Below are 15202 nucleotides of genomic sequence, written 5' to 3'. Positions count from 1 at the left end.
ATTTTTTCATGGTTAAAGTTATGGAGGAGGGCATTGAAAGATATGGGATTAGCGTTCCCAATGAGGAGTTGGGAGTATACTTATTTACAAAAGAGTATGTTTGTGACACTAACTATGACACAGAGAGATGTGTTGCCTCTTTTGAGGGATTCTCTATACATGAGGCTTAAACCTTATTCCGTACGTACATGATTTTCTCCCTTCGATACGAGTATTTTGTGGCACCGGACAAAGCTCTATTCCAATCTTCATTTGTGTCTAGTAAGATTAACTATAACTATTATAGATTTATGGTAATTTTTTAATTAATGTTTTATCAATAATTCTCTCTTTTCTTTGTAGGGTCACGAGTGAAGAAGACATCTACACTTGATGGTTAGTGTAGTGGAGATGCGTCGGTCCACTCCACTGACAACAAGTATATATGTCCTATCACTTTGTCAATTTGTTCCATTAGCTACAACCAACACATACATGTCGAAACATTCAGTTTATGACTTTTATATTTATATCTTTTTCTGTACTATCTATTTTAATCATCGAGGATAGCAGGGACACATGGCAAGACAAGAGAAGAGTGTAGTCATATGTACGCTAGGGAACGAATACTTTGCTTCTTTGTGCTACGGTAAGAGAGAGAGAGAGAGAGAGAGAGAGAGAGAGAGAGAGAGAGAGAGAGAGAGGTACGCTCTTATTTCTTTGGGATTTGATTAATATGGAGCTAGGATTCATACTTCCAAACCTTTGACAATGACCATCCTATTACTTTGCCTATTGGTTCCATTTTCTGACAAAACCAATTACATACACATGAAGCATGGGTCACAAAAGAAAAGTTCCACAAAATTACCATGTGAGACGACGTGCGAAGCATGGGTTAGCCCACTAGTTTGGATTGACCGCCCCTTTTTGAGCTTTATGGTCTGGTGGCAGGTTCACATCTCCTTGTTGTAGATGAGAAGCTTGGTGGCCAAAGCATTGTGCCCACATCTCAAGTAACAATAGTCAATATTTTTTTATAGTAACTTTAATCGATTTAAATATACCAACGGAAGCTGACGCAAGGCCCGACTTCACCCACTCCCCTATACACCCACACGTCAAACCATTTCACCAACTTCCACTCGTGCAATAGTCAATACTTCCACAGATGTCAAGTGTAGTAAAGGGGTCAGTGCAATCTCTTCGCCAAGGAGACCAACTGCCCTATCGCGGGACTCGCCCCACTCGGGGTGGCCGTTGGGCTCAGTAGTAGGCGATGAGTGATAGCGAACCGCGTCAAGATTGTTTTTAGTCGGGATCATGATTGAAAGGAAGGGGCTTGTTGTTTGTGGACGAGGCCATTGCCTAGGTAGTGGGGATGGCAACTTAGCTGAGCAAGCAATGCAGCATTTTGTTGACCTTGGACAACGCAGGAAAGGGAGGCGTTTTGATGATAAATTGCTGAAGGACTTGGTAGTCCCTACTCTTGGATGCATAGATGACTTGTTTCTGATCATTGTACCATGTTGCATCATCTTGTCCTCTATTGTAAATAGTAGGTAGTTTCCTTCGCCAAACGAGGTTTGGCTCTTGAGTAAGTGTACATCTTACAGCAAAGGTGTTTGGTAGACCTTGCCACCAGTGTTTGGGAAAAGTGTGTTTCAACTTACAATTGTGCCATTTAGAAATTCAATAATGCCAGTTGCGAGCAAGAGGAAAGGGAAAAAAATCCCTTAAAATTTTAAAAAGTTAGTGTAAAAATATAAAAAAGTAGTCAATTTTATAAAATTTCCTTCTAAGAAAACCTCAAACACGATTTATGTTTAGGAAAATGATTTTTCCCAAACATAGATTGCAACTGTTATCGTGAGCAGTTTTTCCCCACCCTCAAGTACTTCCATAGGGAGTTTTGAGTGCTTGGAAGGACCTGCGGAAGAGTATGTGCTTTGCAAGGCACAGGCAAATCGAGGGTGTGCCACCCATCCACAGGAGTATTTTATGAACTGGTCATGAAGAAAATGGACTTGGATAATAGTTCTTTGGTGTTTATGGGCTATGATGCTCTCACGTAGTGTTGGATAATGGGGTGGAAGCAACTACTCCCTTTGAGAAATTGATAGCTTTGACAACTATTCACGTCTTGGTACATTTTCCTCACGTAATACATGGCTTGTTTGTTGGTATATACCAACACCTAACAAGCGAGGTATTGAATGGTACATGTTTGTGCTATTACTTGGTCACCATTATCCTATTCTGTTGGCACTCCCCTTAAAAACTAGGGGAAGTGATGATGTATTCGTTGAGCTCTTTGGATTTGTGTCTTCAACTCCCGCGTTCAAGACTATGACGTGGTTGGGAAGATTGCTTTTCTAAACAAAGTTGAATGAGCATGTCATGGCATGGAGATTAGATTTTGGTTCCAATTTTCCCCTTGTCAAAGAGATACTCTTGAATGTTATCTACTTATGTTTTTAGAAAGTAATGGAAACCTAACCTTATGCTAAATTAATTTATCTGCACAAATAATCTAATTAATTTATCTGCAGTTTTGATCAAAGGAAAGAGTGAAAGAGTGTAAGCTACATCATGATTCACAAGAAAACCAAATTAATGTTGATCAAGTCTTTTTTTCCAATTTTTCCTTGCACGTTCATCAAAAAATCAGCTCTTCCACCACGTGCCCCTGACATTGAGCTTTTCTATAGTAAAGAGTAAAAGGGCATTGTCAATATCGGGCAGAAACTGGGGTCTAAGAAATGTGAAACTAGCTCCATTGTGCTGGGACCTAATCAACCTCATGCATGTAGAGCCAGGTCATAAGCAGCGTCAAGGTGAGACTTGAAATCAAGAATGGAAGTGGGTTTGTAGACACAGAGATTGTGGTAGGCACACGCGAGCATTGACAATTCATTAGCAGGTGATGCAATGGGCCTATAATGCATGGGCCACTCTTTGAGGTGTTTTTATGGCAAGTATGTTCATCTAGGTTTATTGATAACATATATGCAGTCTGCAATCTAGCTCTAATACCACTAAAAGCATAATATGATTTTTGATGGAAATTGAGTATTAATCTCTCAAATACACACTCACATCAACATCTAGAATTCAAGAGTTTTATGGTGATAGATTAAATGCATATTTCTTCACAATACTTTAGCCTGTAAAGATGATTAACATTAATTAAATGAATTTACAAAGATGAGAGAGAAAATGAGAGTCGACATAGATTGGGTTAAGATCTCCCCCTCATGCATGTGGGCGAAACATCCCATGCATGAGTATTTGTATGTACTAGTGGCTTGACCCGTCCCTAATGGGCAAGAGTAGCCCACTACTAAGCAAGGGTGGAATAGCATCTATGTGGTAGTGGATAGATTAACAAAGGCGGCTCATTTCATACCCACAAAGGTGAAATATACAGTTTCTATGGTGGCTCAAGAATTTATGGAGAATGTGTTTAGGTTGCATGGAATGCCTAAGTAAGTGGTGAGTGATAGGGAACACCAACAATATGGATGTCCAATGCACTTCTCACAATGGTACCCAAACCTTCTACCAGGAAGATAAATCAGCTAAAGATGGCCAGCTCATCATCCATGTCTTAGTGTCTACCTTGTCACATACCTGCATTGTGGCGCTCCTGAGTCGAAGCTCCAGCCTTGCTAAGTAGCATCCTCACGTGAAAACAGTGGCCCTGCCATAAACTTTGTTAGAGAGGAGATGTTGGAGAGATCATCACAAGCCCCTTCAACTTCAAGCCTAGCAAGGTTTCAACCCTCTACGTGTCGCGCGCGCAGAGATGTTCACATGTGTGTAGCCGGGGACACACATCACTAGCATATTCCTCTCAGAAACCACCATCCTCGTCTCCTATTGAAAATCCACCTGAGCATAAAACCCCATATCTAAAAAACCAACTTTTCAATATTCTTCTGACATTATGCCACCTTCCCCTATCTTATTCATATAAACCTCCTAGCTCAGGCTCAAGCCCTTCATATAAGTCACATGGTCTCCCTCGAGCAGCTCTAACCCCTCTAAACATTGCCCTCTTGGCAGCAATTTCAGCATCAGTTGTTGCAGCATCTTCCACATGCAAGTTTTAATTTTCGGCATTCTTTCAGCTGGCAGAATGATTATTATTCAAAATCAACTTTTCAAATTTGATTCTTCAACCGTTGTTCACATGGCCATGATCACATGAAATTTGAAATTTTTTTGGTCCTGCAAGGTGTGGAAATTTGATTTTCCATCCGGTCAAAAAAGGTGGTTTCAGTAGTCTAAGAATAGCAGCAGCAAGCGTACGGTAAATTAAGTATAGTAGCAGCGCGGATGGGAAGGTTGAGATGTCATGAAAGTTAGCAAATTAGCACCCTCGAAAGCCAGTAAATCTGTGAATTCTGAGCGACTCCCCTTGCTCTGCATTGAGGCCAAAGCATGCAAGCACACAGCTCCAAAAAGGACTGAGCTGGCTGCCCTCCTTGTCGAATGCCATCTTTAGCAATTCAGTGCTGCTTCAACTGAGCACACAGTGCTCTGCCTCTCTCCAAAGCCTACAATCGGCTTTCGCTACCAACCCCAAAAGCACTATACACTGTGTGCGCAGTGATGGAGGACCCCGATTATGTTAAGAGGAGACATGCTTGGTGGAGGAGACTCCCAAATGTGCGCACAAGAGGTCATGACTAACCTTGAAAGCATGAGATCCCAAAGCTGGCCATTCCCACAAATCAGTTGCTGCTGAGAGGACAGGGAGAAGCAACGGATTACAAGTGGCCTTGACTTTTTTGCCTCTGCAGCATCACCATTGTGTGTGAGTTAATTCGGAAAGAGAGGCTTTGCATCTCTATGCACTTCTGCAGGCCAAGGGACTTCATCTTTGTCGCAAGCGATGGATGCGACCGACCTCGCACCATATTGTCACCTTTTGCAAGATTTTACATCTGTAGCTTTTGCTATGTTGCCATCGTTCCCACTATCGTGTTCTCCATATTCTCTTGAACCCCTTTCTCGACTACAGGATGCATCAAATCAAATGTATGGAATGAGAAACCCCAAGTAACCTCTGCTGTGGCAACTGTGGACATAATGAGATAAGGGGTGGGTAGAGTGTCAAGCAAGCATGTCACATACAACCACCATGTCTAGCAGCACCCTGCTGTATTTGTGGTCGCTATCATTATTGAAGAAATGTTAGTAGCTGAATTTGCCATCACATAGTTGTTGCTGGTCTTTCATGCTTTTTGCACACAGCTTCCTAGCAATTGAATGTTAATTATGCTTTGCAATTGTTTCCCTACTTATGTAGAGAGTATCTCTACAGTCTCAGTGAGCTGAAGCCAATTACATGATTCAATGCATCATTTTGAGGTTGCTCTTCCTTGTTTTTAGTATGAGCTTGCTAGCAGCTCCCTCGGCTTCTCATGTCTGGAGTGTTTCTTCCTGAGTAGCATAAACGTGCTATGTAACACACAAAAGTATTGAATTCAAACTTGTGTTAGTTGCCCTCGTGTCACACCAACTCTTGGCTTGACTATTTCTTTTTGGTTGCATGGTTATTGGCCTTTGTTCCAGGTTTGTTCTTGTTCATCAATTGTTATCAGAAGCTCAGTTGGTGTAAACCTATTTAAACAGAATTTTGTCTGTGTGAAACTTCTATTCTCGGCTGCCATGTCTCTCTTTCGAACACTTGCAAAGTTGAAGATCTTGATATGTTTTCTAAGTAGGATTCTTGAGTTTGGAAGAGGCTTCTAGATGTTGAGTTCTAAGCCAGGGCATTGCGGGTCCTTCATGGAAAAATAGAATCTGCTATCATGCACCAGTTTATTGGATGGCTTGGGTCTGCCAAAACCACATACTGATGCTACAAATGCATTGCATTGTTTCCAGAAACCCGAAAAATACTTTTTGACTTTGAAAGATATGATGATGTTTGTCTAGATGCCACATTCTCATTCCAGGTAATGCTCCCTTCACTAGACAAGGCCTTCTCATTGTTGTGGTTTGGAGGAACATGCTGCTTCTTTCTCCTTTACCATGGTACCTATACAATGTACAAGCTACTTCCTTCTCTATTACCATGGTATGTGTACAAGATGCAGACATCTCTCTCCAAGAACCCCCCAATACATACAACAATCGCTTGGGCCGTGACCACTTCTTGTAATATGCCCTTGGGCCTAAGCCCTTTTTGGCCTGCACAAGGCCATACCCCCCACTAGGCCAAGGCAGTCTGCCATAGGAACAAAACAGTGTGCGTATTGGCCACCTTTGATTTTCAGTGGTTGTGCTTTCTCTTGTGTTGTAGTTTTCGTTTAGGGTAGGTGTTCAAGGTGTTGCACTCATGCGGGCCATCACTCTCTCTCTCTCTCTCTCTCTCTCTCTCTCTCTCTCTCTCTCTCTCACGCACACACGCGCACGCACACACACACACACATAGGACGCTGTGAGCTAGAAGGCTGATGGCGACGAGGCACAACACATGGCAATGCTATTGCGAAGGCAGCATGGGGCATTGCGGCAGTAGTGAACTGAACCAATGCTGGAGGCATACGATTGTGCACGTGCAAGGAAGAGGGTTATGAATCTATGAATGCATAGGGTGGTGCTTGGAGAAATTGTTGCTCATCTTGGCCCCATGACCTTTGCTTCAGCGTCGAATCTTGGTCTCCTTCTCACAACTAGCCTTAGTTGCTTCTGATCGTGGTGGTGGACCATGAGGACTGCATGTTTCAAAGGCTGTAATATAGTAGCCTCTCCTATTCGTCATGCTCTGTTTCTTAAGCAGCCAGAGCATTTGCATAGCTAGTGCAAGAGCTGGCAGTACCAATTCAAAAGTGGTGGACGCAGATTTGGCAGCATTGGTTGCAATGAACGCAGATTTGGCAGCATTGGTTGCAATGAACGCTGCTCTCATAGACCACAAGGGCATTGGTCGGCATCAAGTGCAACGCTAGGTGTGTCATTGCGTTATGGGTCTAGGGGGACACCAGGAAATTGGCTAGCTCTCTTCTCTAATAAGGCATCTCACTTTTAGGAGTTTCTTTGCAAAGCCATAAGGCAACTCTCATCTTCAGGAGAGCAAACCTACAAAAATAAGAGGAATTTGGTGTAAAATCTTTTGACTCATGTATGACTTCAGCACCACTTCCTCTACATGTCCCGCTTGGTCAACTTTTCCCAACTTGTCTAAGGTCTTGACTCTTTGTAGATCAGTTGTGTTGTAGTTCCATCCCTAATAACACAATGTCCTCATAGTGCAATCTCCTCTGCAATGCTGGCCACACCATACAGCAAATGCTCCAAATGTCAAAATCGTCAACTAATGCCATGCAACTCCAATCATTGTAAGTGGACCTTTGTCATGGGCCCCAGGATCGGGGTCCTGGACATCGGGCCGCAATGCGTCCCATCATGCCAATATATGATATAGCTCGGCTCCATTAGTCGTTGAGCGCGTCATAGCGCGATATAACCTTGTCGGGTCATCACACCCTTCTCATGTATACCAGGCCCGTCTCCATGGCCTCGTGGTCTCGGGTCCATCCATCCATCTCGAATCCATGATCCAACTGGCCTGGCCTCATCGGCGTGTCGGCTCGGCACGGCTCGCCATCCCAGCGGCTTTGCCGTTTCCACCGTTTTTCCTTCCGTCAGTTCCATTTCCACTCTGGCATGATCTCCCTCAAGGTGGGGAGGGCATCCCCCGAGGCACATGGCACCTATTAACCCCCATGGCAACCAGGGAGGCCTAATGTGCCTACCCAGTGCGTGAGTGCGTTCTAGTTTGCCTAGATATGGGTCCATGTTTCGCCGCTCCTTACACTTCCTCCCCAGATAGATGCATGATTTTCGGTGCGGTCAAGCATACCCCCAAAGCCCCATGGGTCTTGGGTTGGTTTCCCGACCTCACATACACCCCCCTTTATAGAATTGACGTCCTCGTCGTCAATTGATTTTCAAACTAGTAGGGAGTGCCTTTGTAGTATCATGTTTAGTATATTCTCCAACAAGTGCCTACAACTAAGAAAAAAGAAAGCGGGAGGTCTTAACCTTGCTTTATAGCCCATGAGAAAAGTCAGTGTCTAACCCGTTACAACAACTATGCATATTTTTAGATTTTTATCTATCTTTGTGGCCTGGATTTCAAGCTGCTCGAGAGTCCCCCGAATCCCCAATGTGCAAGGTACCAAACTGCTACATTGGTCCCCGCTTGACACCTGTCTGAGCCGAATGTGGAGTCCTTCAAGACAAAGCAGCACTTGCCTGTTTCTCCTGAATCAAGTATGTTCTGGCCTTCTTGATCGTCCCTTTCTCAAGAGTTTCCAAAGATATTCCCATCTTCAAGGAGGTCGACCCCATTGATTTTCATAACCCTGTTTTCACTTGGCGTCTCATCACACCAATCTAATCATCTACTATTCCAATCCATGTTGTCGACATTGTTGAGGACAAGGTTTTCCTGGTCAAGCCAAGCCCTAGTAGCTGTCTTGACACCAAGATAAGCTTTGCATGTTCTTTTTCCATTGATCCTTTGAACCTGTGGGTTGTGGTGAGCCTATGGCTCTGCTATTACCCATGTGCGCTAAGGTGCTGAATCCATCTCGGACATGAGTTGTAGAACCTTACTAACGCTAGCTTGGCCTCTGCACTGATTCTTGTCCTGTCTATCTCCTGCAACCATGTGTAGGTTCTTTTGACCATTGTGTGATGATTAACCTGCTTATGATTTTTGCAATACGATCCTTGAGCTTGAGTTTGCTCTAGCCTTCATGACACCATGTTGGCCTTTACATAATCTCTCACCTTTGGAAGTTGCACCCTTGTAACTGTGAGCAGTGATGCTTGAATGTTTGTTTGCTCATACTGCATGAGCCTAGTTGCTCGGATGTTGAAGCTTGAGGATACAAGTAGCTTAGTAGGCTAATCCCAAGTCACCTATTTGATTTGTCTTCGAGCCTTTGAGTACCTGTTATGCATCTTGTTTGCCCTTTGAACGGCTAAGTATAGATGCTGCCAACAACAAAACCCAAGTGTTGTCTTGGAATCCAATGAACACTGCCACTAAGCATTCACGCATACATAGCACAATTGCCACCTTGCGCACGTGCAGTTTTCATCTTTAACTTCACTTGGCCCAAGTCTCCCCATTTGACTCCGATGAGAGCAATTGCCACCTTGCTACCATCATCCAACCATAAGTACATTGCCACCTGCGCTCTTGGCTGTTTCCATCTTTCAAGTTCCCCTTGGTATGCATATGTGCCTTCATGGTCCTAACTTGACCTCATGTAGCACGTTGTATTCCAAAATCTGTTTACCCTCCCTAGATTTCTCCAGTTTGGGCCGGTATGGACCCCAAAGTGTTTGACACACCTAAGAGTCCATGGATTGTAGTTTCGGTTTTGTGACCTTCTTGTGCAATACTGGTTGCACGGCCACTTTGATATGACCACTATGTTGGGTCCTTCTGATGATATGATATATATGAATAGGGAATATTGGTGCCATGATTGGACTCACCCTTACCCGAATGATGATGTCTCTTGCCAACTCTACTTACCTGGCTTCTGCCAACCTTCTGTCGACCCACATGATGATATAGATGATGGGGTTATTGATGCCGTCTTTGGTCTCACCCTCACCCGCATATCAATGGTGAGAATGGTTTCCACTTCACAGTAGCTTCCACCAACTCCATCTGAAACTGACAGCTTTATTTGCCCAGTTGCCTGATATATGGGGGTTCAAGCCCCTTGGATGCTGCTAATAGCTGTGAGTGACAGGGGGTTCAAGCCCCTTGGATATGATTGCATGTGAAATGGGGGTTGAAACTCCTTTGCATATGATCTCATCTTATATGGGGGTTCAAGTCCCTTGCATATAATCTCATACCATTGTGCGCAGCTTCATTGACTTTCATGTTCAATCTGATACCTTCTGCAGATATAAATATATGTATGATCTCTGGAAAGAATGTGGTGGCTTCACTGCCACAAGGCTCCTCATGGCCTTAGTCGACACCTTGCCGCTTAGCGGATACAATCCCGCTTGATATTCCCAAATGATTCGTCTTGGCGGTTTTGCATGGCGGTTTTGCATTCATTGCTCTTACATGTTATATGATATATATGAGAGTACCATGCCGACACAACGGTCCCATACCCGCTGCATCAATCTTCAAAAGATCAGCTTCCAGTCCCATAACCGGTCGCTGTAATGCATACATGGCCCCTTTGTTGCTTCATTGATATCTATATGCATATGCTTCATGATTCCATCTTAGATCGACCCTGTAGGTTCCATTCACACGCCGTTTCTACCACGAGCAGTACCTTGCGCCTCTCACGCTACAACCCCCTTGTGTCAACAATCACATGCAAACTTCATCCATGCGTCTGCACAAGAACAAGCCTTCTCCACCAAGGGTTCTTCATACTTGCCTCATGCTAGTCTCTGGCTTCACAACTACAAGCCTACTCCTCCAAGGGTTCTTCGGTCTTGCATCATGTCACTTTCAACCCAATACATCTGCATCCTTGTAGCTTCAGAGCTCTGCATTTCGGCCAATGACCTAATTCAAGTTGATTCGGCTTACCACACCGTTTCTTCTTGGCACCTGTATTGCCGTTTATTCCACATGCTGATTTTGCTCAATTCCCATATGTTCATGCATTTTAAAATTCCACATACCCATTAGTTCATATCAATATGTATATTCAAAAGATGTGCCTCTCCCGGATCACACGGTTCGGCTAATTCTACATGGTTGTCTTGTTTCCCCTCACAAATGATCTTGATGTGGCGTTTCCAACCCGCAACCATGAAGTCGAGTGCTGCTGGTCTGAAATGTGCCACTATATCTGGATTGTCGTTTTCTTCAAATCTTCACCTTCCATGGTGGTTATCTCATGTGAGGTCCTAAGCCCGCTGTTCTTCTGATTCAAAGTGCTATATCAGCTCCACCAGGACCGAGTTTCATATATCTTTGACTCTCCTCGTATGAATGATATGGGCCTCTATTAGAAATTGGCCCTTGCCAACAACTCAGTTGGACTTGCACCTTGATATCTTCCCTTGTATCCATACCAATCATTCCACATGCCAAATAGCTCACTGGTCAACTATGGATTTTCACAAAAGAGACTGCATATGTACATTCTACTTGGAAAACCGATCACTTTTCATATATAACATGTCTTCAAATTCCATCGTTTGGGCATCCGTCGTCCAGAGCTGCCTTGTTATTGAAGCTTCCATATTTGCAGCCTAGGTCCCCGGCGGTCTCGACCAAGCATGCCATCATGTACCTCGCGTCCACACACTCGTGATAGGTGTATGTAATCATGGGCAAATTCCATCATCTTGATGCTCAAAAATGAGTTTTTCTGTTGTCGGCTACTTTTGTGCCGTCGGCTCTGTGACTGTCATATAGTCTTGCTCAAATTGCCGTTTTTGCTGTTTTTTTTAATTATGATTTCTTCCGACCTGGCATCACATGCCCCCCATGTGGGCTTCCCAATGATCCATGCTCTGATACCAAGTGTCACGGGCCCCAGGATCGGGGTCCCGGACATCGATGGCAATTCTACATGCATGAAGAACCCAACCTTGATATTGACTGCTTTATGCACATGATTAACGAGTAGTACATGGATTTTGTAGAGCTCTCCTAGATTCCACTCGAATTGTGCATGAGTATCGCGTACACTAAAGGAGAAAAGTGGCACTTTGTGATCTTTTGTGATCGACAAATTGTTCCACTCACACACGTGGAATACTCCACGTGCCCAAACAACCAAGAACCTTTTTGAATTTTAAAACAAGCGTAAGGAAAGTGGAAATTCTTCCACAATGGCATAGACAGGTTGTTTCTTCCATGTGGTGTAATATGAAGGAAAGGAGTGGAGCAACATTGCATGGGACTTGTGAAAAAGAGCTAAGTTGAAGCCACGATAGAATCAATCCTTCAATCAAGTATAACTTGAAACACCCAAGAATTACATATGGATCAAACGCATGTGAGCATAGTATCGCTCATATTTGTTTATGTAAGAGTATGCAATAAGCATAGTGCTTTAATTTTCAAGGCTCATCTTTAAGTTGTACGATATTTGTATGAAAGAGGTTTTTCAAAAGGTGGAGTCAACAAACAACATTATGTTTATGGAGCAAACATCTGGTTAGAAGTAGAAAGCAATTGTCTTCTAGGCACGTGCCAATGTGCTGAGAGTAAATTCATTTTGTGAGAAACGAGCGGTTGCAGTGAAAATGTTTAGCTACTTCTAATTCTACTCATAACCTATACTAATCAGCATTTTGAGTTCAAATTGAAGCTGTGTATATCTTATTACAACATTCGAAGGACTTACATAGAAACTTTTAAAGTTCACGTAAAAATTTGGGATACCAATATTACTGTGCTAATCAAAGTAGTAAAAGTGTAATTGAGAATTGTTTAGGATCCACCCTATGCCAAAAAAAAAAGACTAGAGATTAGAAGTGCTTGGAATCGGCCACCATATGGCAATCGATACACTACTCTAGTCAAATTAGTAAAGTCGAGAATTGTTTAGGATCCACCGTTCACCAAAACAACAAGTGCTTGGAATCCACCATATGCCAAACAACACAACACACCATAACTTTGCAGGACCATTTGTAAATGATTTCATTTGCAACCTTGTTTAATTGATCTCTCTCTCTCTCGTCAGGGAACGAACCTCTGAGCCTAGTTTTTAATTTGGAAAATCTTGAAAATGCGCCATTCGCTATTTTAGTTTTAAAAAAATAACAGAATAATAATAAATGTGGTCCTCCGAAGCTTGTTGCACTGGTGACTTACCCAATGGATCAAACGGGATCACCTTCTATAATCTAATTTAGCAGAAAAACAACAGAATAATAATCTAATTTTAGTTTTTTTTAAAAATAACAGAATAGTAATCTAATTGGTCCTCCGAAGCTTGTTGCACTGGTGACTGCACAACAGGCTGATGAGAGAGAGAGATAGACAGACTCACAGTGTGTCTGGGAATGAATGAATGCATAATAGCATGGTCCCATTACCCTATATACATATGTGCACACGCCCATGCGTGGCAACGAGAGAGAGAGAGAGAGAGAGAGAGAGAGAGAGAGAGAGGAGAGAATGATACTCATGGGGAGACTAGAGAGTAGGGAAGAGCGAGAGCGAATGAAGGGAGGAGTGATCGAAAATTATAGACACAGTACCGAGAGGCGACGATGCGCGCATGAAACATATTGATTCTTATTATAACAAGAGCATTCCGTGCGTGAGAGCACTGCCCCTAAGAGAAAGAGCAAGTGGCCATTCCACTCACCCCCTTTCTAGCTATTGGTCGGGACACATGCAGAGGGCCTAGGTGGTGGAGTGGAGAGAGAGGGCATCGACGAAGTCGACGTGGGAGCAGGAGTAGAAGGCCTCGGGGCTGTCGGAGCGCTGCCAAATGACGTAGATGAGGTGGCGGCCGGCCTTGGCGGCAGGCGTGGTGCGGGGGATTTGGTAGGAGCCGCTGTCAAGCGTGGTGGTGACGTTGATGAAGGGCGGGTCCTCCAAGTCTGCCCATTTGAGCGGCTCAGTGGGCTGGTAACCATCCCGGGTGACGTAGAACTCCAAGAAGCCCAAGTGCGGGGCGGTGGCCAGGTAGAGGTATGTGAAGGGGACGCCGGAGGACAAGGAGGTGGCTGGCCAGTCGGAGCGTGCCAGGTCGAGGCCCTGATACTTCTCCCGCCCGGCGCTGCACAGTTGGCCATCCGGAATGAGCTCGCGGTGGCGGCCAGCGGCGTTGGGCAGGTTCACCTCCATCCAATCATAGAACGCTTGGGTCCCACTCAGCGCCACCGCGGCTTGGCAAGCTGCCGACGTGGGAACCGGAAGCTCCAGGTAGCAGTTGTAGACGCTACTGAAGGGGTCCTCCATGCTGCCATGGCCGCTCGCTACGCCCAGCAGGCCGCTGGCGCACAACACCATAATAGCCACAACTCCCCATGACCTCCCCATCCTCACACTATGACCAATATTGCCTTGTCTCACCCTCCTTACTGCACGCATATGCTGCACGTTCCAACATGCATTTCATATATATATATATATAACACTCACGGCATTTGTGCAATGTCGCAACACATTGCAGGGACCTTTATGTCACACTCCATGGCAAGTACCTTTATGTCACATCACCGACAGAAAAAAAAAAAAAACCTTCTGGCCAGTGAGCCTATTAGGCGTGTTCCTAGTATTGTATCCCAGATTCTCCTCTTGTAATCTGAGCCCATGCGGCTCTTCTTGTTAATATAATTTTCTACCTTTTCTCGCTGAAGAAAAAAAAAAAAGAAACCCTTAAATTTAAAGGCAACCCTTCAATTAAGCCCTTATGTTTTTATTTACACATGTCTTTTTGTGGATGTCACATGTCTTTTTGTACTCCGTGTGGCAGCACTGGCAGGAACCTTAATGTCACATGTCTTTACAGAACCTTTATGTCACATTCCGTGGTGGCAGGTACCTTTATGTCACATGTCTTTTAGTACCACATACTTCAAATGATCACATAATTCCTGTGAGTCTGTGACATATTTTAGTTTTTTAAAAATAATCGAATAATAATAAATATGGTCCTCCGAAGCTTGTTGCACTGGTGACTGCACAACAGGCTGATGAGAGAGAGAGAGATAGACAGACTCACAGTGTGTCTGGGAATGAATGAATGCCGCCTTTTCCCGGATGGATCAAACGGGATCACCTTCTATAATCTACTTTAGCAGAAAGATGACAAGTTATTTACTACTAAAACTGGCGGTAGTATGTGCAGTATATTCGATTCGGGCGAGCTTCGACGTTTTGTAATCTTGCACGAAACGTGCGTACCATTTATTTTATCCAGGGAAAATTTCTTTCTAGCCTGAAAATTTCACCTTTTTCCCTACCCCGTAAGCACCCCCCAAAAAAATATCCAAGCAGCAATGTCCAAGCACGCGCATGTGTAGATAAAGTTTTCTACCCCCCTCCCCAAAAACAAAGAAAACAAAAAGAATTCCCTTTGTTCGACACACTGGATTGAAATTTGACTCGTAAAATATAATTCTATTCTCGGACAGAATTTTCAAAATTGGCTCCCTCTCTTATTTCTCATGGGGCATATCTTCTCTCCTCTTTCTATAATATCAGGCTCCCTCTCTTATTTCTCATTAT

The 15202-nt window shown here is 43.9% G+C and overlaps 1 protein-coding gene across 1 annotated transcript; it reads left to right on the top strand.

The window, feature by feature from the left end:
- Positions 1-6755: 6755 nt before the first annotated feature.
- On the top strand, positions 6756-14090 carry LOC147638910 (uncharacterized). Its single transcript, XM_086792924.1, has 2 exons — positions 6756-6932; positions 13343-14090. The coding sequence occupies exons 1-2, from the start codon at positions 6756-6758 to the stop codon at positions 14000-14002; spliced, it is 837 nt and encodes a 278-aa protein (XP_086649050.1). The 3' UTR covers positions 14003-14090.
- Positions 14091-15202: the final 1112 nt, after the last annotated feature.

This window comes from Cibotium barometz, chromosome 4, assembly GCF_041138505.1.
Source record: "Cibotium barometz isolate CiBa-2024 chromosome 4, ASM4113850v1, whole genome shotgun sequence".
Classification (NCBI taxonomy): Eukaryota; Viridiplantae; Streptophyta; class Polypodiopsida; order Cyatheales; family Cibotiaceae; genus Cibotium; species Cibotium barometz.
This window is presented reverse-complemented; position numbering and strand designations above follow the sequence as displayed.

Excerpts from the sequence above, each read along its gene's own strand:
- LOC147638910 (XM_086792924.1), top strand. The coding sequence starts at position 6,756 with ATGCTCTGTTTCTTAAGCAGCCAGAGCATTTGCATAGCTAGTGCAAGA. Across the intron at positions 6,933-13,342 it reads AGGGCATTGGTCGGCATCAA|CTATTGGTCGGGACACATGC; the intron begins GTGCAACGCTAG and ends CCCCCTTTCTAG.